Source organism: Oreochromis niloticus, linkage group LG16 (assembly GCF_001858045.2).
Source record: "Oreochromis niloticus isolate F11D_XX linkage group LG16, O_niloticus_UMD_NMBU, whole genome shotgun sequence".
NCBI lineage: Eukaryota > Metazoa > Chordata > Actinopteri > Cichliformes > Cichlidae > Oreochromis > Oreochromis niloticus.
In genome coordinates this window covers 20,289,048-20,315,790 of record NC_031987.2, presented here as the reverse complement: position 1 = coordinate 20,315,790, position 26,743 = coordinate 20,289,048, and the positions used below count along the sequence as shown (strand labels likewise).

The following is a 26,743-nucleotide window of genomic DNA, read 5'->3' as shown; positions in this document are numbered from 1 at the left end:
TTCCCACTGTCCACTAGAGGCCGCCCACGTCCTCCTCCACCTGGCAGACACGGCTCGGAGCAAATTCTCCTCGCGGGTCTGCGGCTCGTCATCTACTTCCTGTTTTACCTCAGTGACTTTTTGAAGTTCGGACTTGGACAGCAGATTTGAGAATGAGCTAACACCGGATAGACACGTTATCAGAAGTGAACTTTCGTTCAGAAAATGGCGTTTGTCAGAGGAGTTCGCGACCAGCCTGCGATGTTTTTCACGAGCTAGAGCGCGTCTTCGCTCCGAGCAGCAGAGAAATAAAATAGCGGGACCCGAACAAGCCAGCGTCATGCCCGAGGTGTCGAAGATGAAGAAGCCCGACGTCAAGATTGTTCTCCTGGGAGACATGAACGTGGGGAAGACGTCGCTGCTCCACAGGTACATGGAGAGGAAGTTCAAAGAGACCGTCAGCACCGTCGGAGGGGCGTTTTTCCTCAAACAATGGGGACCTTACAATATCTCAATATGGGACACAGCTGGTAATCCATCATTTACTCTTCTTTCTTTTCCCAATGTTTACTCTAGACTCTTATCGTGCGTCCTTCCCGTGGTTCAGTGCCTGTTTACCTGATAAGGAATGATCTGTTCACCTGAGATAATCACTGCCATGTGACCTCTCTCTGTGTGTTCAGACGGCCTAAGGTTTTAGTCTGACTTTTATTCGCTTTAGTCACTTTTTAAAAATATTTCTAGAGTCGATCTTATCGTAAAAGCTGACCGAGTTCCTCAAAAATAAGCGTGGTATTTATTGATCTGTGGGTAGATAGGAAATAAGTGGGGTTTTCATTTGGTCTGCATGGAAAAAAAGTCAGTTTCACTTCCCCTTCATGGGACTACTTTAATATTTAAAGAAAATACGACTTTTAAGTGACATATTAAAGAGATTTATACCATAAAATTAAAAAGAAAAATCAAGATAAGGAGTATTTCATGTTACAGTACAATCATGATGCGTTACTCACGATGATGATGATGTTATCACAATACTGCACTGTAAGCATGATGTATTAAAAGCGACACCAGGATATCTTTGCAGTTAGTTGGGCTCAAGGGAGAAAAATACCTCGGGGAAAAAAACCAAAAAGTAGGGATTAATTTCTCATTTATTCATTTATTTGAGAATCTCAACCACGAGGAGTCCTGAAGAAGTAACTTTGGTATATATTGTCCCACCAACATCAGAAACACGGACATCTGTTCTGGGTATTATGCAATATTAACGGTAATTGTGACATAAAGATCTGTCAGTCAGCTATTCTGGAAAACAAACCAGTTTTTTGGGTTTGTTTGTTTTGTTTTGTTTTGATAAGTGGGCTTTCAAAGAGCAAGAGAATATCAGTTTTAGTTTCTTATCATCACAGCTAATGGCAGATATTTTAATCATGAAGAATCAAAACTGTATTAATAATGAATGTAACTGATTAATCCCTTTTAAAGTAACACACACACACAAAAAACCCCACAAAAAAACAACTTCTCTCTTTAAAACTCAACGGTGCTGCCAGAAAATCACCCACTATGCAGGCAAACACCCCCTGGACAAACCCCACATGTTTTTACATGCTGGCCTTTGTCCTAATTTACTGAAAAATGCTCCATTTCTTAAATCAGTTCCCATGTTCACCTCCTGTGTGCTGAACAAGGAAAGAAGCATGTTTTGTCTTGACTTGTATTGCTCAATTTGTACGAGTGTGACCCGATAGAGAAACTATCATCTGGGTACTTCTGCAGAAATGGTCACATGTATTTGTACGTGGGATAGAGGATTAAGAAATTACAACCACTGCTTTTCTGATTTGGTGGAAAAGTGTAAATGAATTTGGAGCCCCTAAAACTAGACTGTGTGCGTTCAATTATGCTTTGGGCTCCAGTGCTGAGGGTATTTTTTTTTTTCTTAATAGTAATTTTTTACCAGAAAACTAAACTTTACATTTAATATGAGGAATGTCAGACTTATTTTACATTGATTTTAGTTGGGCAAGACCAGTGAAACTCCCTTTTCTGTCAGTGTAAAGAAGTTCAAGTTTACATTTAATCACTGAGCTATTTTAACATAAGAACAAGAACTGTGATTTTATTTTTTTTTCTTTTGGAAAAAAAAAATCTCAGTTTTTCTGTTTGATTAAAAAAATGCTGCTTTGGGCTTAAATTTTAAGAAATAAATGTGTAAAATTACAGAAAAAGTTCCATTAGCTCAGTGTGCAGACTGTCCTGTAATTAGAAAATTAGAAAAATTTTTGTTAATTGATAATTTTTTTTTTTAACGCAACGTAAAAATCTGAAATTAGTATAGTAAATATTGAAGAAAAAAAACCCCTATAGCTTTCTATTATTTCATTGTGTATCTATTACTTACTTACATTGGTGTAGTATGAATCGTCATGGGAACGTCTTTTCTTTAAAGTTGGAAAAGCTGTAAAAAGAATTCTAAAGTCTAAAATTGATGTCATCCTTCCAAATTTCAAAAGCCGTTCAATAGGCCAGATTGGAGTGTTTTGCAGGCCAATTCTGGACCTTGAGCCTTATGTTTGGCACCTCTGTTTTATATGTTGTGTCTGAAATTGTTCACTTATTTGACAAACAGCCACTGAAGTTTTAATTTGAAATCAAAAGGAAAGTTTTTATTGTGACTCTCTAACCTGAAAATGAAAGCATTATTAGTACAACTCCAACAGTTTTCCTGCTGACTAAACTAAAATGATTACTGACCGAGTTAAATGTAGGTCAGTCATTATATTTCTGTCTGCACAATAGTAAGTGAAATATAGGTCAGTTCTTCAATTATTTGTCATTTATTAATGCACCAAATAAATAACACCCTTCATTATCGAGGGTTTCTCATAGGCAGAGCCAGCTTGTCTTTTCTCTGTGATATTGAATATTGTGTCACAGTGTATTCAGATAAACTCATTTGGCCTTTTCTGTTGGTCGTGACAGGAACAATCCAGTAACTGCTGATGAATAAGCTCAGCGCTGACTGTATTCAAGTGTTGTGTAAACAAGAATTAGGGCAAACCTTCTTAGGCAAATATGTAGTTCACAGAAATGGAGCTGGTGAACCATCGAGATAAGGAAAGTATGGCCATGTCACCAGTGAGCCATTTCCTGACTGTGCTCCCCAACTCCACGACCTCTGTGTCAAGTCCCTGTTGAGTGCAGTTAGCGCTGAGTCATTTCAGTTGTTGCAGATATTTCCTTATACACCCCAAAGCTGTGATAGTGTGAAAGTCCTGACTACTGTTGTCCTTATTTTTGTTAATCTGTAAAACTCTAAGCTGGCTGCTTCTTTACTAGAGTCTTTTCAGTTACATTCTAGTGTGCGGTCCTTCATGCTGCCTGGCCTCTTCCTCTTAAAAGTCACATGATGAAGTTATGACAGGAGGAATTGAGTCCCCGTGCTTTAACCTGTCTTTTCCAAAGTTGCATGTAGCAGTATTTTCCCAGAGTAGCAAGAGAGCTGAGTAAGTTGTTGTACATTCCTGCCATTTGAGCTGACGACATGAAAAAGAATTGTTTATTTGTCAATGAGAAGGGGGGAAAAAAGAAAAAAGTACCGTTTGCTGCTTTTCTTTTTCATATACGAGTCTGTCATCAGTATCTTTAACTTTGGGATTGATGGCTAGGGAAAACAAACTAATAAATCATCAATCACTTGATAAAAAAACACAGCAGATGCATAAATACTGTTTCCAGGTTTTGTATAGCTAAGTAAGCACGCTAACAAAACAGCTTTGCTATAAATCCTTCTTTGTGAGGGTTAGAATGTTCAGTTATTTCCTGAAATGGTTTGACAAAGGCTGCAAAGCACGGTGGTTAACACTTTCACCTCAAAGCAACAGCAAGGAGGTCCTAGGTCTGCATGTTCTCACCGTGTCTGCGTGGGCAGGTTTGTTAGCCCTGCGGTCGACATCCGACTTGTCCGGGATCTACCCTGCGCTCTCGCCTGTGATAGCTGGGATGGGCTCAAGCCTCACCGTGACGCTGAACTGGATAAGCAGAAAAGATGGATGAATGGGTTTGATAGGGGCAGTTACTGTTCTTGATGGTAACTTTTAAGGCAGTAGATCGTGGTGCTGTTAAAGTGCATTATTTGCCTTCAGCAGCAAAACATTCCAGGCCGTTTAAATCCACCCACTCCTGTGAGTTGACTGATTGGCATTCTGATATAAAACGACTGTTTGTGAATGGAAAAATCCCCCCAAAGCCACACACACAAAAAAAATGGTCTCAGCGATCTTTTTAAGAGGAGTTTCAGATTAATACCTTTGTCAAACATTGGACTTACGAAGCAGCCTGGCTTTGGTTGCTTTGTCATATTCCATTTTATACAAACATATTTTTTATGTCAAAGTAATGCAGAACCACACTGTTCAGCTCGGCTGTCATCTGTTTACTTTCCCCTCACTTGTTTACAACTATCAGAGGAAGAGAGAGGGGGCTGCAGTTATCTTTGAACCGCTAACTGCCGTTCTGCCATAATAAAATAAGAATAATATGTTCAATCAAATATTAATTATGCAAGTTCATCGATGTTTAAACATCTAGTTACGTACATTTCTAGTCTCTAGTAATGAAGTTAAGTTCAGTTTTATTTATATAGCGCCAAATCCCAACAGTCGCCTCAAGTTTCATTCTAAGGTAAAGACTCAACAATAATATGAAGAAAAAACCACAACAATTAGTCGACCTCCTACCCTTGAATTGTGGGTTAGGCTAGGAAGAAATATGAAAAGCTGCAACAACAACAAAGATCCTAAAATATCTCAGCGCACCCACTTGTAAAACAGTGCCCCCTGGTGGGGAAGGGTTTTGTTAAAGTCTGTAGAGGTTAATTAAAAAAAACAACTTCAAATAAAAGTAGGATTTATTAGACTTGTTAGATTTAGTGAGGTGTTTCTCAGTGACAGCGGAGTATGTGACCAGAACGTTCCCACAGTCCACTGGATTCACACAATGCGCCCTTTCAAGCATTCTGCATATTTCAATAACAAAGATTGTTTCTGTTTTCAAACTGCTGACTGTCACACAATGTCTTTCCGTTGCTCGTACAGAAAATCTTTTTTCTTTTTTTTGAAAAACGAGTGCTCGAGTTGAGTCGGTACTCAGACTCTTTTGACCTGCCTTTGTCTCCTCAGGCCGGGAACAGTTCCACGGTCTGGGATCCATGTACTGTCGAGGTGCAGCCGCAGTCATCCTCACTTACGACGTCACCAACTGGCAGAGCCTAGCCGAGCTGGAGGAGCGCTTCCTGTCCCTGACTGACACCGCTAACCATGACTGCATCTACGCCTTAGTGGGAAACAAGGCGGATCTCACAGACTCCAAAGCCCAGCTATGCCAGGACTCAGATGGCCTGGTCAAGGACCGAACTGAGTGCAACGAGGAGTGTGAGGTGCCGTCTGGTTGTCCCACGCCGCCAGCCTCCCCTACATCCCTACCTGGCGTGATGCTCCGCAAGCAGGTGATCAATGAGGATGCAGTGACTCTTTATGGGAGAATACTGCGCTATAAGGGCCTGGAGGAAAAGAGTAGCTTGCCAGCAGAGAAGATGTGCTTTGAGACGAGTGCCAAGACCGGTTATAATGTGGACACCCTGTTTGAGACGCTGTTTGATCTGGTGCTGCCTTCCATTCTAAGGAAGAGGCAAGAGAATCAGCAATCTCCTACTGTGGATCTAGAGGAATGCAGGATGGTCGGCAGCAAGAAGGGAAGATCTGGCTGCTGTTAGGGGCCAAGGAGAGGTGAGGAAGAGGAGGCGGAGGCCACCTGTAGGCTCATTTTTAAACCAAAGGCAATCACCAGGATAGTCTGACGACCAAATGCATTCTGTGATGGTACTTTTCCTTTCCTTTTTTCCTCTTGCCTTAACTGAGACCAAATCGTGTTAATGACCTCTTGGTAAAACACACATCTGATGCTGTGAAGATCATAGTGTCCAGAGAGATTTTTCCCATATTTCTTTGTAAGGAAGGGACATAAAATGCACGGCGCATTATCACTCTTTGTTTCTGAAACTTTCCACTCTAATGACTCGAACTGCACTAATAGCCCAAACGTGCTCCTGACGACACAGATTAGAAGGCCGTCACTGCCGTTTGTCAGAGTTTCGCCACCAGAATTTCACGCACATGTAACAGCACTAACTAGTTAGGCTGCACGTTGCACTGTTTATGCTGAATTTTAAGGTATTATTAATCAGACTTTAAAGTTCTGTCACTAGTGTTGATACTGATCTTTATATTTTATCTGCACTTTTTGGAACTTTTCAATGAACGTATTTAAAAATAAATAAATAAATAAAAATACAGCTGTTTGAATTTTTAAGCATTCTGTCGTAATAAAGATTTTTTATTTTGCACTTTGCAGTCTGCTTTGTGAGATGCAGAAGGACAATGACACACAAGTGTAACAAACAACATTTAATCTTTCCGATCCGATGAAATAATCATGTTATAAAAACACCATAATTATATTACAATTATATCAGATGTTGTCAGTATTTTTCTGGTCTAATAATCTGTTTATTTCTTAAGAAGTGCATGTAGATGAAATAGAATCTTTTCTAAATTCTGTAAAACGCTCCTATCTAACAAAGGGTCAGTGAAAGGAGCAAGGATCGGCTATGGTCAGACCTCTGTGTTTACATTCTGTCCTGATGGCGTAATCCAGAGGCTAAAAGTGTAAAGGAAAATGATGTAAGTAGTATTATATTGGATAGACATTTAAAAACCTTGCAGGGATGGGGTCAAGTTCATTCAGATGGTAAAAACGGTATCAGTGCATTGTACGAACGCGTCAGGAAAAGTTACGTGGCTCTGCAGAAGTTGACAAAAGCATAAAACAAGCTAACGGTGCATGGTAATTTTATAAAACTCTGCTTTGTAAGAGTAACTGAAAAGAAGCAGGATAATCCTTTCAAAAGTATCTACAAACATGTGTTCATGAGCTCCGATGAAACCCTCCTCACCTTCATGTGGCTGAAAAGCAGTGTTAGTGTCTTTATGTTGGGCTTTAAATCCTAAACAATAAGAGCATGTAGTTAAACTAAGCATTGCATACATATGTTCATCTTTGGTTCAGCTGTAGTGTACGGTCTCCGATAGTTAACAATGTGTCATAGTAACTGAGGTAATAAGTTAAAAAATTAAGCACCAAACTACATTTAACACAAAGATGATGATTTTTTTCCACAATACTGCCGTTCCCACCGAGGGGCCTCTCCTTATTTATCTACAGTGTAACTCAAAGCTCGAGGCATCACAATCATCAGTCATTGCATATCTGAGCTCTGCGGCTCAGGGAAACAGTTTCCCCATTGACAGTGATCTACATTTTCTGGATCCCCTGTTATCTGATCGGTTTTAGTATTAGACTGCTGTCAATGTGAAGTCTGCTGTTGAGTCTTTCACAAGTTCTTCATGCAGACCTGGCAACGGCTGATGCGTGACAGGAGCTGGCCTGCTTTGAGCGTCTCTGATGACGGCTTAGAGTGGAACCCCTGATCTATGGAGGTCAGCCAGAAGCTCTGCTTGTTAGCAAAGTAGTGGCAAGTGCCTTTGGCCCCGTTGCACTCGATGAATGGTGTTGTGCGGAAGTCCTCCAGGCACGAACCGGGCGACGACAAGGACTGACCTCCGCCTTCGTTTCCTGCTGCGGTGTGCTGCAAGGACAAAGGTGAAAGGAAATTTTAACCAGGCAGGTGAGAAGTCGAGTTGAACATCTGAAAATGTGTTTTCTCTGTCAGCAAATCCAATAATATTAAAGTAAAGTCAACCAATACAATTGTTTTGGGGCCAGGGCTGATGCCAACACCAGTTACTGGGGAAATAATTATGTGTATTTCTGTAGAAGTTGGACAAGATATATATATATATATATATATATATATATATGCACTAATACATCAATAAGTTGCATTAAAAATATTTCCTACATATGCTGACTTTTAATTATAGAATTTAAACATATTTCAAACCCTGATTTCTTGTCATATGTGAAGAATGGGGCCATAATTCAGAAAATAAACATCCTGCTGCTTTTAATAAGACTTAAAACTAGAAATTCAGACCATGAATGTAACAGAGAAGTATTTACTAAGGTCACAGTTCACACTTTTCTGCACAATTTGACTTCTTTTTGCAACCAGAGGAGTCGCCCCCTGCTGGCTATTTCAACAAATGCATGTTTAAGGTGGTTTAGGAATTGGATTTAAGGTTCAGAAAGCCACATTTACTCTACAATGTGTAACTTCTCTGTCTGCACATTATACCACACACACACACTGTAAATCAGACTTCTGGAACCTGAACCTAAAACTCACCATGAGGAAGGAGTAGCCAATCCACAAGCTGCGCCAGCCCACAGGACACTGTGGGATGATGATGTTGTCCTGACTGTGCACTGCTATTGCAACTGATGGAGCTTCACACACTGCGCAGCGGCTGATGTATGGTTTTATGTCGCCTTCCTCTACAGGCATCATAGGAATAGGGGCAGTTGTTGACAGCCAGTAGGATTTGTCATTTCTGCTGGCATAGTAACAAATGTCTCCTGGATTGCAGTAGAGGAAGGGCATGGTGCTGAACTTTGAGAGGCAGGAGCCTGCCAAACCTTGAAAAAACAGAAAACCCTTTGAAAGACCTTCAGAAAACCTGGAAACTATTGCTCAAGACCACTTTAAAAAAAATTACAATAATTATTGGCTCATTGGGAGCAAAATGTAAAGAAATGAAATCACTACACATCACACAAGTGATAAAAAAAAAAAAAAATCAAGCTATTACATATCATATAAATATATAAACTTGTGAACCTGTCATGGTTAATAAGATGGTATTTTTTTCTTCTTTGAAAGGTTTTGTCCGTGTGGTACGCTTTAAATAGTTTGCTTTAAATCTGCTTTAAATAAATCTAAAAGAATCTGTCGGTCAACATTTTAAAAGCAGCCTTAAAATAATCAAGAGGTTCATTTCTATCATGCACCACCATCAGGAAGTGACACAAATAGTGAAACATTGCTTCTGCGTGACAGTGACCACAAACATGCAGCCGCAGTTGTAAAGAACAACATACAGCACGAAGAAGCAAGTAAAACTTTAACACACATTAACACATGCAGAGTAATTTTCATGTTTAGGATGACTTACCAAGGTCCTGGTTGTGGGCCTTTTCCTGGCCCTCGAAGTACAGCAAGCTGTAGCCATCCCACAGTTTAGCCATACCCACGGGACACATGGGTATCTGATCGGACTGACTGTGTTTCACCAGCAAGTAACCCACATTGACGCTGCGGCCAGGCATGCCAGGTAAACCGGAAATTCCCGGGTTACCGTGGCGACCTAATGAGGAATGAGGAGTTCGTTCAGTGGTCTTGTAACCTACTGAGGTGATGCATTCACATACTGAGTATACCTGAAACATTAAATATTTCATATATGGCCTCAAGACCTGATAACCATCTACGCTAAGATATTACGATAATCCAAACAGACATTTGACATTTTTTCACTAAATCAACATTCACACAATGTTATAGTTCGCACCTACTTTAAATCTTTTAATCCAGGTTTTCTTAAGCTAATTCCAAAATACCAGAGAGTATCAGACGCACCTTCCATGCCCTGTAGACCAGGGTGGCCACTTTGTCCACCCTCGCCACGCAATCCAGGGATTCCCGGTCTACCACTGATCCCTGGCATTCCTTTTTGTCCAATGGGTCCCATGAACCCTGTACAGAAACAGTATCTATATGTATTAGTTGAGCCAGACAATTTTTACGAATGGTCAACAGCAAAAGTTTTACAATAACTAACCTTGATCTCCAGGAGGACCTTTTGGACCTGGATCCCCTATATACCCCTTGGGTCCTTGGATACCCTGTGGTCCAGGAGGTCCCCTCTCTCCTGGAATTCTGATGGAAACTGGAGGAGGACCCCGGTTTCCTGGAGGCCCAGGAAGACCTGTAAAACAGATAGCTCATATTATAACAGTGAAGACAAAAAGAAAAAAGCATACATGTACCCATACAGGGTATGATACTTAGAGGTCAGTTAGTATATTATGAATCTATAATTAACCTGGAAGTCCAGTGCTTCCTTTTGGACCGACTGGCCCTCTTCCTCCCTTTGCACCAGTCTTGCCAGGTAATCCCATGAATCCTTGCTCTCCTTTCATTCCTGTAACAAAAAAGCAGATAAAATTGGTCATCATAATATGCCTTAGCAGGACTGTATGGGGCATCTTTGCCACTATCTTTTTGTAACTTAAGCTTCTTGTGTGTGTTTTAGGTAATTCAATAGTATTTCTTTGGCCTAAATTACTAGTAAGAAGTCTACCGTCCCCAAAAACTGATAGTCATGTGAAAAAGAAAGTTTTCACAGGAGTGCTGTGACTACCATAACTGCTTCCATAGGAATTAGGAGGGTAAGTAGCAAATGCACTTGATTAACTGATCACCGGGGAGTGTGACCACCTCTAAAAAGCAGACATTTAGGCAGTTTGCTGGAATGGGGGTTTCGAGTGTGAGTTAACACCATCTTCCCAGGAGTGGGCATCCCTGCAACTTTATCCTGTTTCAGACTGTACAATACTTAGAGAAACTCCAAAAACCCAGACTACATCTCAGACCTCATTTAGCAAGCTAAATGTTAAAGTTAATGACAGAATAATTAGAAAAAGGCCATAATGCATGGCACCACATTTGATGAAAACCTAACCCAGCATATCAGCACAAACACCTCATACCCACTGTTAGTCACAGTGGTGGAGGGGTGAGGATTCTGGCTTGTTTTGCAGCCATGTCACCCTGTTACTTTTCAGTCACTGAACTCCTCTGTGTACCAAAGTATTCTAGAGTCCAACGTGGAGGCCATCCGTCTACCAGCTAAAACTTGGTTGAAAGTGGGACATGCAATAGGACAATATACCAAGCAAACCAGAAGAGCTACAGCAGAATAACTAAAAAAAAGAAAATAATCAAGGTGGTCCGTTGGCAACACAAATGGAGAGCTTTGCATTAACGAATACCTGCAAACCTTAATGAAATGAAGCAACATAAAGAAGAGGGGGCCAAAAGTCATCCACAGCAATGTGTGAGACTGATAACGTTGCACAGAAAAAATACTTCAAGTACAAGCTACCGAATACTGCAGTGTGCTTAATTTTTCATAGGACACAAAGAGTGCAGTGACAATGGTTTTTTTATACAAAACTGTACTGTTTTGACAAACTCTATAAATTAAATAATACTGTTGCAATTCTATTAGCTGATTATTTGACCATGTACACTCATGCAGTACTAATTTAAACACAGTTAAATGTTTTAATTTCATCCATACCTTTCTTCCCAGAAATACCATTTGACCCTATGTATCCAATTGGACCTTGATCTCCTTTAATTCCTTTCCTTCCTGGGAATCCAGGAAAGCCATTTATTCCTGTTACACCCTTCTCTCCTGGGGGAGCGTCCACACCAGGAAAACCTCTGTTTCCAGTGAAACCTGGAAAATACGTCAATACAGGTTAATAAATATAAATTGAACACAAAGCATCCCAGTATACTGGTGTGAAATAACAATGGTTTCCTTTCACAAAACTGAATGTTTTTTACCTTGGTATCCTTTAGGTCCAGCAAAGCCAGGGTCCCCACTAGGTCCCTTTCTGTCTGGGGTCCCATTTGATCCTGGGGGGCCACGGAATCCTGCAGGGCCAGGTTGTCCTTGATCACCTGAATGGATGAAACATGGGATTGTGTCAGGTTTAAGAAAGCTGAATTGTATTACAAGATTATGATAACCTCTGAGCGTACGCTGGCGTCTTTCTGCCGCTGCTCTCCGTGTGTGCGTGTTCTCCGTGCGTAGCTCTGTTTTAATCTCTCACTAAAGTATTTAATTTTTACAGTCTTAGCCTCCGAGCACGGCTTTTATTTGCCACTTAAATTGGCATTAATCAGTGCAAGGTCCGTGGTGAACAAGACTTTTATACTGTGACCTGTTTGTTTCTCATGGCTTGGACTTTCTCTTTATTACTGAAACTTGGCTACCCACTGATGATCTAGATGCTTTTGTGGAACTGACTCCTGAAAACTGTAACTTCCTCAACACACCTAGGACCTGCCGTCGTGGAGGCGGCCTGGCAACAGTCTTCAGAGATCACTTTAAATGTAGAATGCTACCCAGAAGTGTCTACACCAGTTTTGAACTGCAACTCTTTATGCTGGATCTATCCTCTCCTATACTCTGTGCTCTAGTTTATAGGCCTCCTCACAAAGACTTCATTAAGGAATTTTCGGATTTTCTATCTGTGACATTGCCAACTACTGATAGGCTTCTAATCCTTGGCGACTTCAATATCCATATGTGTTGCCCCTCTAAACCTTTGGTTAGGGAGTTTTTACAACTCTTGGACTCATTTAACTTGACCCAGTCTGTCAACGGCCCTACACACAAGCAGGGCCACACTCTTGACCTCATCCTGTCATCTGGGCTCTCAGTGACTGATGTGTGTCCGTCTGACCATAATTTAATTTTGTTTAATATTCCCACCCCTCATTCATCCTCCAAACAAATCCAGGCCCCCTCTCTTATACGCCCTATAACACCTGAAACTGCTCCCCGATTCTCAGCTGTCTTTGCTGCATCTCCTTTAGCCACCTTTGATGAGAGTTCTCCTCATAGCAATAATCCTGATGAGCTTCTTGCATGTTTTAATTGTGTTTGTACCAACATAATGGACTCAGTTGCTCCTTTAAAATGTAGACAGCAAACATTTAAAACTCAGCCTTGGCTTAAAAAGGTCACTCGTGCCGTCAGGCAGGAATGCAGGAAAGCAGAACGAAAATGGAAGAAAGATAAGCTCCACGTTTCTTATCAAGTGTTTAGAGATTGTTTAAATAACTATCAGCACACCATCAAGGTAGAAAGAGCAAATTATTTCTCCATGATCATTAATAAGAAGTCTGGTAATCCCAAAGTTTTATTCAATACAATCAACTCTGTCTTGCAGCCCACCACATCAGTCATATCTGAGACTGTCCCACACACGTCTGAGGATTTTCAAAAATTCTTTACTGAGAAAATTAATGATATCCGAGCACATATCCCGCTCCCATCCCAAGACCCCTCTGAACCACCCACATGTTCATTCCTTTTTTCAGAATTTAAACCGGTTTCATTATCCCATCTCACTGATATAATAATGCACATGAAACCAACTACGTGCCCCTTGGATATGTTACCTACACCATTTCTCAGAGATGTGCTGAAGACAGTTGGCCCCAACATCCTTGCTATTGTAAATGGCAGTATCTCATATGGAACTGTTCCTGACTTGTTTAAACAAGCTGTTGTCCAGCCGCTTCTAAAAAAAACCTGGTTTAGATCCGTCAGTTCTTGGCAATTTTAGACCAATCTCTAAAATGCCATTTTTGTCTAAGGTTCTTGAGAAGATTGTCCTCCACCAATTATCCTCATTCTTAGACACGCATAATATTCTGGACAAATATCAGTCTGGTTTCAGGGCCTCCCACAGCACAGAGTCTGCTCTGCTGAAGGTGTTCAATGATGTGCTTTTAGCTGCTGACTCTGGAAAAAGTACAGTTTTAATCCTTTTAGACCTGAGCGCAGCATTTGACACTGTCGACCACACAACCCTATTAAACCGTCTAAAGACATGTGTCGGCATTCAAGGCTCTGCTCTAAAATGGTTTGCCTCTTACCTAGAGAGCAGAACATATTCTGTGATGCTGAGTAACAAATACTCTTCCCCAGCTACACTCACTTGTGGAATACCTCAGGGCTCTATTTTGGGCCCTGTCTTATTCTCCTTATACATGCTCCCATTAGGCTCCATTTTTCAGAAACACCAGATCTCTTATCACTCTTATGCAGACGATACACAGTTCTACCTTTTTCTAAAACCAGGTGCTGATAGTACACTGCAGAAAGTCTCAGAGTGTCTTAGTGACATACATTGTTGGATGTCTCTGAACTTTCTCAAACTAAATCATGACAAAACCGACATTATAATCTTTGGTAAGCAGGACTCTATTAGTCTCATAAGAAACAATTTGGGCCCATTATCAGCTAATGTACATCCCCATGTAAAAGAATCTTGGTTTCATTTTTGATTCCTCTCTCAAGCTGGACAAGCAAATAAATTCAGTTGTTCGTGGCAGTTTTTTCCAACTCAGGAGCATTTCTAAACTCAAAAATATCCTGTCATCTAAAGACCTGGAAACTGTTATCCATGCTTTCATATCGTCACGTATTGACTATTGTAACTGTCTCTACTTAGGTATTTGTCACTCAAGCCTGACCCGCCTGCAACTTGTTCAAAATGCAGCCGCAAGGCTCTTGACGGGTACTGGAAAGAGAGAGAATATTACCCCGGTACTCGCATCTCTACATTGGCTACCAGTTAAACACAGTAAAACCTTAAAATCGATTCTATTTGTTTTTAAAGCTCTCCATGGTTTGGCTCCAGGTTACATTTCAGATCTTCTTAGCCTGCACTTACCCACTCGATCTCTGCGCTCCTCCAGTCAGATGGTTCTATCAGTTCCACGCTCCCAGCTCAAATCTAGAGGTGACAGGGCTTTCTCCATTGCCGCCCCGAGACTCTGGAATAGTCTTCCCCCCTTCATAAAATCCTCTTCATCCTTAGGAGTTTTTAAATCGAATCTCAAGACCGACCTATTTTCCAAGGCTTTCGGATCTCCTTGATATCCTTTTTATTCTATCTATTTGGTCTCTTATCTTATTGGATGTTTTGTGTTTGTGCGCGAATGTGTACAATTTTGTATATGTATGTGCATATTTGCATGTACATTATATGCTATATACTCTTACTTGTCTTACAATTCTTTTTTTAAATGTTTTCTTTCTACTTTAATTCTTTCATTATATTAACACTCTGTTCAGCACTTTGGCCGACACTTGATGTCTTTTAAATGTGCTATATAAATAAAGTTGACTTGACTTGACTCTGCAGGCGGATGCTCTCTTGTCTAAATGGGCCTTATCAATGCATGACGGTAGAGACTAACCTTGAGGTCCCTGGAAGCCTTTCAAACCCAGTGCACCTGGAGGACCTGGCTGGTTATTAGGGTCACCGCTGTCTCCCTTCTGTCCTTTAATTCCCGTCTCCCCAGCAGGTCCAGTGATGTTTGGCCCTGATGGAAAAAGCCAGGAATGTGGGGTTACTAAAGTCTTTGCAACACAGAAAAAGCAAGACTGCTTAGGATGGATTTAATTGTTGCTCTAATGTCTATGAATACACAACCAATGAAAGACAAAGACACATTTTGATATTATGTTTAGAGTCTAACCCCCAGCTTGTGATGCTATTTTTTTGCTATTTTGGATGTTCTTTATCCACTATCCTTTGTGTATCTGAAGTAGTGGTTGACCTTTATTTTGAAATATTAGTGGTATATTCCAGTAGAGGTATTATACTCTATATGTTTTAGCATTGCACACAGGGAAAAAATGTCCATGAATTCTTGGAAAACAGTACCTGGTGTTCCAGTGAAACCCTTCTGTCCTTTCAATCCATCTAATCCATCAAGACCTTTTGGGCCAGGAAGACCTGTACACATTTTCATAGTACAGAATAATATTGGAGAAAACAGGCATGTAGTTTGAAGAGAAAGAACAGGACAGTTATCTGATACCTTTGACTCCCCGGAAGCCAGGAATGCCTGGTTGGCCCTCTTGCCCAGGAGTCCCTGGAAGGCCCTTTTGACCTTGATTACCAGAAGTTCCCTTCTGCCCATCTGATCCTACAAAATAAATACATGTAAATGCAGTGTCATGCGTATATAATATCTAGCATTCAGAACTGTACAATAAGGTGGTCAGTGTGAGTATGTGTTCTACCTGGAAATCCTGGTAATCCCAGAATGCCTGCCTCTCCCTTCATGCCTTTAATACCTTCAAAGCCAGGTATGCCTCTGTCCCCAGTCGTTCCAGTTAGTCCTGTCTGGCCTTTAAGAGGGATATTAAATCATTTAATTTCAGACCATCACTTGTTAACAATTGCTAATCAAAACAAGAAAAGAAGAAATTTGATGAGCTACAGTTTGTACCTGGCTCTCCTGGAAATCCTTCCTCTCCTCTCAATCCAGGAACTCCAGGAAGATCTATACGAGGGCCTTTCTCACCTATGACATTTATTACAATTTAACACCAAATACGAATTTCCCTCATGATCACTATAATCGGTATTTAAATCTCAGAATGTATGAAATTAAAGTTCCTGGTTGTACCTTTGTCTCCCTTCTTTCCTTTTTCACCCGATGAGCCATAGGCACCAGGACTCCCTTTAGTTCCCTAAAAAGGTTATATGTGTACAATTAAAAACATATGCACACACAGGAATGATGTCTGCGAGAAAAGAAATGTGCTGAACATGCAGGTAAAAAAATGAATTTTTACAGACGAAGCTGAAAATTTACATTTAGGATTTAAAGAAGTTCTCAAACCATTCAGGAAGGGAAGATAGAGGAAAAACAATTGTAAAGATGAGAGGGTCAAGCCACATTACTAGACTTTATCCTGGATCAGTTTATCCTGGATCACTTTACACGTTTTTTTATATTGCACTCCAATAGTATCCTTTGGCCTCACTGTCTCTAAATCACACTCACTTATACAAAACTTTTAAACATTATTTTTCTTTGGAGAAATACTACTTCTATAGGAAGTTTAGGGAATGTTAGCTTTTAGCTGCTAACTGCTCCACTATATCCACCTACTAGAATCTAGCTGCACCTGTCTGCTGTTTAGCACTGATGTGGTGGGAGTGGGGGTGTTCTGTGGCTACATAGAGCTAAAACACAGACAGGGCTTGATCGTGTTACTGTGAAATAAAATCTTTATATAGGGACTGGCTTCAGCACTGCTGACGTAAGGTGCATTGTCTGCTAGCAACTGCTGCTAGCACTAGCCGTGGTGAAAACAGTGCATGATGAGCTGAACGGGCCTTTTACAGCACCTGTACTCTAGCGCATGGGGATACTTTTTTTTAGAGCCAGGGATGCTAGTGTTAAGTCTGCAGTTTCAAACTTTTTTTTTCACAACTTAGCTGAGTGCAGGAAATATCAGCGAGTTTAACAGACGCATACTTTATAGCATGTTCATGTACAGCACGAGCAAAGTGTAAGGTGCGCTGCATAGATGTCTCATAGAGATAAAGTTGGACATTCCAATTAGTCAGTTACTTCAGCTGACTTGCTTTAGAGCCTTCCTCAAGTGACTATTGGAAGACTTCTTCACTCAGACCTGGATGTTGTCCCTTGATAACTGAATTATATTCATTTTATTAATAGTTTCACCTTTACACCGGGCATTCCCCCGAAACCAGTAATTCCTCGGTTTCCAGGTATCCCTGGCATTCCTTTGATTCCTGGTAACCCCTGTGGACCTGGATCTCCTTGATATCCTTTCTCATTGCTGGGGTCCCCAGGGAAACCATGGGTTCCCTCCTCCCCCGGCACACCGGGAAAACCCTTAGAACCTTTGGAAAAGAGTAAGATGTGACAAAGTTAGGGGCGAGAGAGCAGAGGAACTGAGACGAAAGGAGGAATTTAATTTTGATTTGAGCTTCACACCTCTTGGCCCAATGAAACCTTGATTTCCTATAGGTCCATCCTCTCCCTTGAGTCCTTTCATTTCAACAAGCATCTGTGGAGGAATTTTTGGTTTCTCCCCAGGAGGTCCTGTCAGACCACGATCACCTAGCAGACAGTTGTGGTCAGTTATTGAGTTTTTGTCCAGTTTCAAAACAGCTCAAGAAATCTACAGGTGCCAGTCTCACCTTTTTCTCCACCTAGGCCTTTTATTCCTTTTGGGCCTTCTTCGCCTTGCAGTCCTGTCTCTCCTTTCAGTCCACTGTGGCCCTTCAATCCGAGATCACCACTACGACCCTCAAAGCCTGACATGCCACGTGACCCTTTGTATCCTTGAAAGGGAGGAACCACAGAACATTTTGACAAATGGTGGGCATGTTCACATACTTTATTTTTTGTTTCTTTATGGTTTTAAGCATTTGATTAATTAAGAAACAAACCCTTCATTCCTGAAACGCCAGGGCGTCCATTTAAACCAGGAAATCCTGGATCACCGGGTGGACCACTCTCTCCGACGACGCCATCATTTCCATATTCCCCTGGGATCCCTTTTAAGCCAATAGGTCCTGGAGGACCTGGGTCTCCTTCATTTCCCCTCTCTCCAGTTAAACCTGGAGAACAAGACATAAGAGGGATGTCAGACATAAATGTGAAGATTTGTGGAAATGTACTCCTGTGTGTATATTCTTCTAACCTGGGTGTCCAACTGCACCATGTAGCCCCCGGGGACCTGTCCTCCCAGGATCACCAGGATAGCCAAAATTGCCATCTGGTCCAGGCTTTCCTTCCTCCCCCAGCAGCCCTTGAGGGCCAACCTCACCCTTGAAGCCAGTCATACCAGGCATGCCACCCATTCCTGGACAAGTAGATGGATATAAACCATGAATCATACCTCTCAAATTAGGGATTTGAAAAAATGAAAAACAGAAACTGCTTACCTGGATAACCTGGTTCTCCTTGTTGTCCCAAAGGCCCTTTAATACCTCGAAGTCCAGGCAGTCCTGGGTCTCCGGGTGGTCCAGGCATTGCATTCAAGATTTCTCCATGAACACCCTTTTCACCCTGTGTTCCATGCCGACCAGACATACCGGATAAGCCGGGGACTCCTACGGAACCTTTTGTGCCTGGGATTCCCAAGTCTCCACGAGGGCCAGTAAAACCTGTTTAAAGAACCAATAAAAGACTAAAGATAATATTTCAACCAAGGATTAGAACAGTTCTATCTACAGGACTATTGCACAGTTGAGGCCAGATTTACTAAGCGGGGAAAATTAGCATGATGCTACAGTACAATCTCAAAAAAAAAAAAAAAAAAAAAGGGCTGTTGGTGCAAAGGTCTGTGGGTGATCTCCTAAAAATGCACTAATTAATAAAGTCATAGCAAGTTCATCAACAGCGACCAATGCAATGAACAAAAAGCAGCTCAAATCAGTGGGTCAAAAACCCAATGAGAGAATGAGTTCAAAGAAACTAAAAGACTGATACTATGCCTCTTAAGGAAGTACCAACAGTAGCCTTTCGACAACAAAAGAGGGTTTTGTGCAAGTGTATATTGTTACTAAAACTGGCCCTTGGAATTTTCTTATCAGTCTTCACCTGGTGGTCCAGGGCGGCCACCAATGCCTTGATCTCCTAATTCGCCTTTCGTTCCCCTTACTCCATAGACACCCAGTGGTCCTTTTTGGCCAGGAAAACCTGTTGGATCGAGCATAAAAAAAGTTATCAAAACATAGTTCCCCCTCAAGGAACAAATCATAGCATCAGGGTCTTGATATTTTACCTTTAACTCCTGGTAATCCAGTAGGCCCTGGAAGTCCAGGTGATCCAGGAGGTCCTACAAATGTATCACAAAGGCCTGAGAAGAAAATAACAAACACGATATTCAGGACAAGATTTTGATTGTGCGTCAAAGTGTTTAGAAAGAACTACTTTGGTGAAGGTGAACTTTTACTGCTGCCCAGCGTGAAGGGTTTTATCTTTATCCTTACATTAGCTGGTGTTTTGACACACTGAAATATTTTAAACATTTCATAATTCATCATGCATCCCAGACAAATAACCTAGAAGCAAAGCACAACAGAGTAGTCACAATCGAAGCAATAAGGTGAAAACGTTGTTATACCAGCTACCTGTTACATCCACCTGTCCTTCTCCTCCTGTCAGACTACAGCCGCCTTTCAGTTGCAAATGAGGGAGAATGAAAGAGAGAGGCATTCGAAATAAGAGTTATTCAAAAGCACAAGCATTATCTCAAACAAGCTCAGCTGCAGCTGGTTTGAGAGATGGAGCTCCTGCAACAAAGAGATAGCAGGAGGCAAAGAAAGAAAAGTCAATCAAATGGAAATGCATCGTCCCCTTTTAAACACCGGCCATTAATTGTCATTCCCATTTTACTTCCTTGCATTAAGTGACAAAAGAGAATATTTTAAAAAAGACAAAATAAAATGTAATATTTAGTAGAGTGAAAATGAGTCAAATGCCTGTAAGGAGACAAAGCCTTAGAGGAGATATATGCAACACCACAAATAAGACAGAATAAAAGTAGGTAAGGAGGCAGCTCATTACCTGGACTGCCTGGTGTTCCTGGACTTCCATCATAGCCAGCGAGACCGTCGTCACCAGGTAAGCCACGCACACCTTTGACACCCTCAAAATTTAGACCTGGTTCTCCGCTCAGCCCTACTGCACCCGGTCGACCAGAAATACCTGGGAAACCTTTGTCTCCACGTTCTCCCCTGGGTCCTTCTCCCTATTTATATGGACCATCACAATCACTGCATTTTAAGATTATTGGTACTCAAGTGAGGCAAGTAAAGGGAACAAATGAGCAACAAGTAGTTTAGGATAAGATGCAAATCACAGAGTAGGCGATTTTTTTAAAGTTAAAGACAATGTGAAATAGTGATGGACTCACTGGAGAACCTCGGTTGCCAGGCAAACCAGCCTGACCTCTTGTGCCTGGAGCCCCAGGTGCTCCTGGCTCACCATCGTTTCCTGAATCTCCTGGGTCACCATGATGTCCTGTTGGGAATACAAAGACATTGCCAGGCATGCAAACAATCACAAACACAAATAAACATGGTATTTCTTTTATTGCTCACTTGTAACTCTAATGTTGATCTGAAATAAGACAAAAATAAGATAAGAGGCACCTTTCTCTTTGGCGATAATTGTGTCCCCCTTACGACCTCTTGGGCCTGGCAAACCATCGAGCCCAGGAACTCCCTATAGCACAAGAGAGCAAAGCGGAGGGGAATAAGGAAATAATTGGGGGGTTTGTCTTATTTTCTACAGGCTTTTCTTTATTTTGCCTTACTGTGAACCCCTCGTCTCCTTGGAGACCTGGATCTCCTGGATCACCTTCCTGACCGAACTCTCCAGTCATCCCAGGATCGCCAGGATCACCAGGACGGCCGGGTAAACCAGGTATAGCATTTACAACGTTGCACTGACATTCTCCATGATCACCTAAATGTACAAAGGAGGAAATTGTTCTGATTATATGACAGCTTTTTTATTCATTTATAATATTAACAGTTTAGAAAACTACTACTTCACCTTTTGGTCCTTTGGAGCCTGCGTTCCCGGGCCTTCCTCCCTCACCTCGGGCTCCCTTGTGGTACTCTCCCCCTAGATGCAAATAAAAGTACAATACATAAAGACGTAACAGATTTTACAAACAGAGACAACAATAAAAGTAACCTGATTCACTCACATGTCCCTTTTGGTCCAGGAGGGCCCATCTCCCCGTTGCGCCCCTTGACTCCTTGTGGTCCTGCACTGAGAGCAGGGCGTCCTGGTTCACCTTGTTGGCCCTTGTCTCCTTTATCTCCACCAAAACCTTCTGGCCCGAAAAAAACGAAGGCTGATGGAGACAAACGACATTTTCAGAAGTTATTTCTGCTGCTATAACAACAGTCCAGGAGTTTGAGTTGCATTTGTTGACATCGGCACACGCCTCCTATCACAGTGGTACAAATGTAGTGTTAAAGTAGCTTAAATCAGGGGTGTCAGGCTCCAGACCTCAAGGGCCGGTGTCCTGCAGGTTTTAGATCTCACCCTGGGTCAACAAACCTGAATCAAATGATTAGTTCATTACCAGGCCTCTGGAGAACTTCAAGATATGTTGAGGAGGTCATTTAGTCATTTACATCAGCTGTGTTGCATCAAGGACACATCTAAAACCTGCAGGACACCGGCCCTCGAGGCCTGGAGTTTGGCACCCCTGGTTTAAATCATTCCAATTTCTATTAACTTTGGAAAGTCAAACAAGGAACTCTCAGCCTATAGCGTCACATAGGGTTACCTGGTAGTTTCATATGTAAAAAACCCCCCCCAGATATTTTCCAAGTTTAAGTTTTAAGTATCAGGACATGATAAAAATCAGGGCTTTCCAGATTGATTTATATACAACCAGAGATGAACAACAACATAGCATGTATTACAGCGCATTTTTATTTATTTAACAAAACCTACACCATGAAAGCAAAAGCTGCTGTGTGAAGAACTAAGTACAACCTTACTGCCTCCATAGGAATTACAAAGGTAAGTAGTAGCCAGGAGCCAGCAAATTAACCCGAATGTCAGAATGCAATGCTCAGAGAATCAAACAAACCCAAGAGCTCAGCCTCCACAGACCTCAGTTAGCATGTTAGCCGATAAAGTTCATGACAGTAGAATAAGAAAAAGACTGCAGGTTTCTTTGGGACAGTTGCCAGGAGAATGCTTTTCTCTCTAAAAAGAGCATGGCTGCATGACTTTGGTTTACTGAATCATTGGGTGTACTTAGTTCTTCACACACTGCTTCTGCATTTTGGCTCAGTGAAAGAGACCTGGACTGCATGGCCATTTATATCTCGTCCTTCATCCGAAGTACTGAGACGAAATCACTCATTTTGATTGACGCTACTTTTCAGAAGTGAGCACAGCAGGGCAGACAGTTTTCTGAAGTATGAAGTAGGAAACGCTGTCATCAAAAGGCAAGTGGAGGTTAACCCATTCCCATCTTTTTCTGCTTAGGCTACGCCCAAGGGGAAAATGTGAGTCACCACAAAGTCACTAGTTAGGCAGATTTTGACAGATGGTTCCTCCACAGAGGAAACGCAACTCCAACAAGGCCTGGGAAACTAGTACTACTACTGTAACTGGGTGAAGGTGAAGGTGGTAGAGGTGGAGCTTTTAGCCATTTTATTTCTCCATATGACGTGAAAGGGGAAACTACTTATGAGTCTTACAAACAACGTGTGACTCAAAAAGACAAATGCTGATCTTTTACCACATCAGTAGAAACCTGGTGGTGCTTACTAGAGAGAACAGCAGCTGAAATGACAGGTTTTTTTTTACAGTTGTTGGGATAGAAGAAGGGAGTACACAGAAGATTATTGCAAAGGCCCATAAGAACACACATTAGCTTCCTAAGTTATTTTTGACGTTAGTTATATCAAACTCCAGGCAACCGGCCAGGGTTTTTAACGTTTCCCACACTTTCCTGTCAAAACATTTTAACATAATAACAGAATCTTTGCCCCACAGTTTTTTGGGATCTGTTCACATGGTCCTGTTAAGGCCTGAACCATGAAATAATTACCAGAAAATGCAGGGTTTTTTTTTCTTTTTTTGCAATTTATTCCTTAAAATTTTTTGTGCTGTTTCTTTCGGTTTTTCAGGGAGAAACAAAAATCACACTGATAATGTAGAAGCCTCAAAAATTCATATATCAAATATGATACACTTGGCTTTAAAGGGCTGTTCACGTGTTAGAAGGTCGAGCCAAAAATTACCAGTATGAATGCGCAGCAGTCAGCTGCTCTTTTTGATTGATTGATATTGATTGATATACCTTTATTAGTCCCACAAGGGGGAAATTTCACAAGGCTGCCGAGGCTTTTCATAACAACTGCAATGTTTAAGTCAAAGGTTTCGTGTCCTTCCAAAGCTTCGTTTACATACCTTGTTGTTCGTCAGAGGCAGGACGTCCTTGCAGACCAGGAAAACCTTGGTCTCCAATCGAACCCCTCTCTCCAGGTAAACCTTTCTCGCCAGGAGGACCGGCTTATAAAGTCAAAGAAAACATAAGAAGCATTTTTTAGCATTTATGCAACAGGTAACATCAACAGCTTCCAGGCATGGTTTGCTAAGAAATCATTCAGACAATGGCAAACCGAACTCTGTAACAGACTATTCGTATAGAATTAGTCTTTGTTGCGTTACTTAATAATACTGATTTCAGTGTCGCTTTATTAATGTTGGACATCTTTGTTTCCATGTCAGTATAACAATGATTTCTAATGTACCCTCAACTAAATGCCATCACCAATAGTGCTGGGCGATACGGAAAAAATATTTATCACGATATGAATTATTTTATATCACGATAACGATATATATCACGATATACCACCTGACCTGTGGTCATCTGGAACGTATGCAGTCTTTAAACAGCGAGTGGAGAGGGTGCAGTCTTTGTTTTGAGTTACTGTAAAGCATGTCGCAAATCCGGGTGCACGTAAAGCAGCACCATGTCGCAAAACCACAAGACGGAGTTTCTTTGCAAAAAATATAATTTTTTCATACTTTATTTTCTCTTGCATAAAGTTAAGAGAATGTATAGTGAGAAGACAACACTAATATATTTGCACAGGCTATTTAACCCTTTAAGACCTAACACAGAACCAAGTCCGCCAGAGCTTATCTTTACATTTATTTATTTTGAGTGTCTTCATAGTTTTAGTTTTGAGATACACAAATTTTTATATACTACAGGAAAAATGAAAATAAATAAATGCAAATTTGCAAAAACACAGCATGTGCATCAAAATAAACTATTTACAACAGTGCAATTTGACTTCTAAGCATCCCAGAAACGATACAGAAGAGCATAAAGTCAAACATGACTTTTAAAAATACCAACATAGACTTTGAAGCTTAAAAAACTACATTTTCCGCGAAAAAGACGTCACTTCCGGTTTCGGACAGGTAATGGCGGACATAAGATAGTTGCGCTGACTTATATTCCAATGTAGGAAGTGTTATGAACAGCTGATCGGATCGGCAAAGCCTGTTTCTGGAATATTGTGTTTTTGTTGCTGCAAGTCTGGAATATTATGTTTTTGTTGCTGGAAGTGCTTTTTATGCAATTTTTTGCAAAGCTATATGTGGAAGAAAACTGTGACCTAGGGCAAGCTAATGGAATAAGATGTAAGTACAACTCCTACGGTTTCATATGCAAAAAAAACATTATTGCGCTACCTTACGTGGTTACAGTTCTACAGGGATTTAAAAATAGTTAGGGAAAACGGAGTGTGCCTGCTCCGACCGGTTGTAAAGGGTTAATGATATATTTTATGCAATAGTCGGCCTCATCACTGATGGGGACGACAAGGAGTACAGAGGACTGACTCAGGACTTTGTGGACTGGTGCCAGCTGAACTACCTCCAGATCAATGCCAGTAAAACCAAGGAGCTGGTGGTAGACTTCCGCAGGCACAAACATCCTCCACTGCAACCACTGAACATCCAAGGTATGGACATTGAGGCTGTGGACAGCTACAGGTACCTTGGTGTTCATTTGAACAACAAACTGGACTGGACTCATAACTCAGACGCCCTCTACAGGAAAGGGCAGAGCAGGCTGTACCTGCTGCGGAGACTCAGGTCGTTTGGAGTGGAGGGCCCACTCCTGAAGACCTTCTATGACTCTGTGGTGGCCTCAGCCATCTTTTATGGTGTGGTCTGCTGGGGAGGCAACATCTCTGCTGGGGACAGGAAGAGACTGAACAGGCTGATCCGCAGGGCCAGCTCTGTTCTGGGAGGCCCTCTGGACCCAGTGGAGGTGGTGAGTGACAGGAGAATGGTGGCTAAGCTGTCATCCCTGATGGACAACATCTCCCACCCCATGCATGAGACTGTGAAGGCACTGAGCAGCTCCTTCAGTGGGAGACTGCGGCACTCACGGTGTGGGACGGAGAGATTTCGCAGGTCTTTCCTCCCCACTGCTGTCAGACTCTACAATAAAGACTGATCAAACACACACATCCACACATGTGCAATAAGACTGCTATATGTGCAATTCTTCTTCTGACGAAGTTGTGTTTTTGTATTTTCCTACTCAGTTGTATATAGTATTTGTATTTCTATTTTATTCTATTGTATATATTATTCTATTCTATTTTATTCTATTGTACATTTTATTTTATTTTATTTTATTGCATTCCAGTGTTTTCTAATTTCTGCTACATAACTTTGCACTTTTGCTGTAACAAAACAAATTTCCCACCTGTGGGACTAATAAAGGCCATCTTATCTTATCTTATCTTATCTTAATTTGTAAAATTCGGGTTAGAAACGATAGAAGACAAATGGCACGATAGACACTTTTCTATCGTCCACACGATATATATCGTCATATCGCCCAGCACTAATCACCAAATGTTGTGTTGACATCCCTCCTGGACAAGAACCTTGACTGAGCTCTGAGCTCATGCTGTAGACTACAATAACCTTCTTTAGAGTCACTTGACCTTTGACCTTAATAAACTTGCCTCATTCCATTGAGTGCCTTGTCAGCACAGTTTCAGATTTATCTTAATCAAAATGATTTTTCTGGTTTCCACTGACTCATTATTGGACTGTTTCTCGTGTTAGTTACTTACCCGCTGACTCCCAAAAAGGTCCTTGTGAAATCACCTCTCCTGGGTCACCCATAACACCCTGAAACACAAATACAGCCTCAGCCTGTCTGTACTCTTCTGTAGTTTAACTAATAAGATATTTGACTGTCTGTGTGTGACTGTCACGTGCACATTGTGCTGTTTTTAATCACAATATCATAATAACAGGCCATTTATTCTAAATAACTGTCTCCACCTTCTGTTGGCCAGTCCATTCAGACTAACTTGGGGAGACACTAAAATATATAAATACTAAAATACACTAAAATATAGTTTGTAAACTTTCACTACCAGCTTTGTCAGTCATTTAGAAAAGAAATGAAACAGCATCAGGTGCTCACCTTAGGACCATCTCTGCCTCTTGGTCCTCTTTCGCCGTAATCACCCTAAAGAGAGATGTGATCGTCAGATTAATAAA

The 26,743-nt window shown here is 41.3% G+C and overlaps 2 protein-coding genes across 2 annotated transcripts in view; one reads left to right on the top strand and one right to left on the bottom strand.

The window, feature by feature from the left end:
• The first annotated feature begins 78 nt into the window (after positions 1-78).
• Positions 79-6,173, top strand: rab20 (RAB20, member RAS oncogene family). Its single transcript, XM_003452930.5, has 2 exons — positions 79-509; positions 5,166-6,173. The coding sequence occupies exons 1-2, from the start codon at positions 320-322 to the stop codon at positions 5,756-5,758; spliced, it is 783 nt and encodes a 260-aa protein (XP_003452978.1). The 5' UTR covers positions 79-319; the 3' UTR covers positions 5,759-6,173.
• Positions 6,174-6,434: 261 nt separating this feature from the next.
• col4a2 (collagen, type IV, alpha 2) overlaps positions 6,435-26,743 on the bottom strand; it is a 65,738-nt gene continuing 45,429 nt past the window's right edge. The window contains exons 17-48 of the mRNA XM_005457862.4: positions 26,667-26,711; positions 26,308-26,365; positions 23,606-23,707; positions 21,372-21,521; positions 21,215-21,286; positions 20,973-21,124; positions 20,809-20,881; positions 20,571-20,677; positions 20,222-20,405; positions 19,786-19,830; positions 19,437-19,511; positions 19,253-19,351; positions 18,595-18,816; positions 18,351-18,512; positions 18,097-18,267; positions 17,845-17,988; positions 17,639-17,764; positions 17,363-17,544; positions 16,295-16,358; positions 16,115-16,189; positions 15,906-16,013; positions 15,701-15,808; positions 15,544-15,615; positions 15,074-15,199; positions 11,639-11,755; positions 11,367-11,528; positions 10,107-10,205; positions 9,843-9,989; positions 9,641-9,757; positions 9,177-9,368; positions 8,351-8,640; positions 6,435-7,690 (exon numbers count right to left, since the gene is read on the bottom strand). Of these exons, the coding sequence (XP_005457919.1) occupies positions 7,436-7,690; positions 8,351-8,640; positions 9,177-9,368; positions 9,641-9,757; positions 9,843-9,989; positions 10,107-10,205; positions 11,367-11,528; positions 11,639-11,755; positions 15,074-15,199; positions 15,544-15,615; positions 15,701-15,808; positions 15,906-16,013; positions 16,115-16,189; positions 16,295-16,358; positions 17,363-17,544; positions 17,639-17,764; positions 17,845-17,988; positions 18,097-18,267; positions 18,351-18,512; positions 18,595-18,816; positions 19,253-19,351; positions 19,437-19,511; positions 19,786-19,830; positions 20,222-20,405; positions 20,571-20,677; positions 20,809-20,881; positions 20,973-21,124; positions 21,215-21,286; positions 21,372-21,521; positions 23,606-23,707; positions 26,308-26,365; positions 26,667-26,711 (4,101 nt within the window). The 3' untranslated portion in view covers positions 6,435-7,435. The remainder of the gene's footprint in view (positions 7,691-8,350; positions 8,641-9,176; positions 9,369-9,640; positions 9,758-9,842; positions 9,990-10,106; positions 10,206-11,366; positions 11,529-11,638; positions 11,756-15,073; positions 15,200-15,543; positions 15,616-15,700; positions 15,809-15,905; positions 16,014-16,114; positions 16,190-16,294; positions 16,359-17,362; positions 17,545-17,638; positions 17,765-17,844; positions 17,989-18,096; positions 18,268-18,350; positions 18,513-18,594; positions 18,817-19,252; positions 19,352-19,436; positions 19,512-19,785; positions 19,831-20,221; positions 20,406-20,570; positions 20,678-20,808; positions 20,882-20,972; positions 21,125-21,214; positions 21,287-21,371; positions 21,522-23,605; positions 23,708-26,307; positions 26,366-26,666; positions 26,712-26,743) is intronic.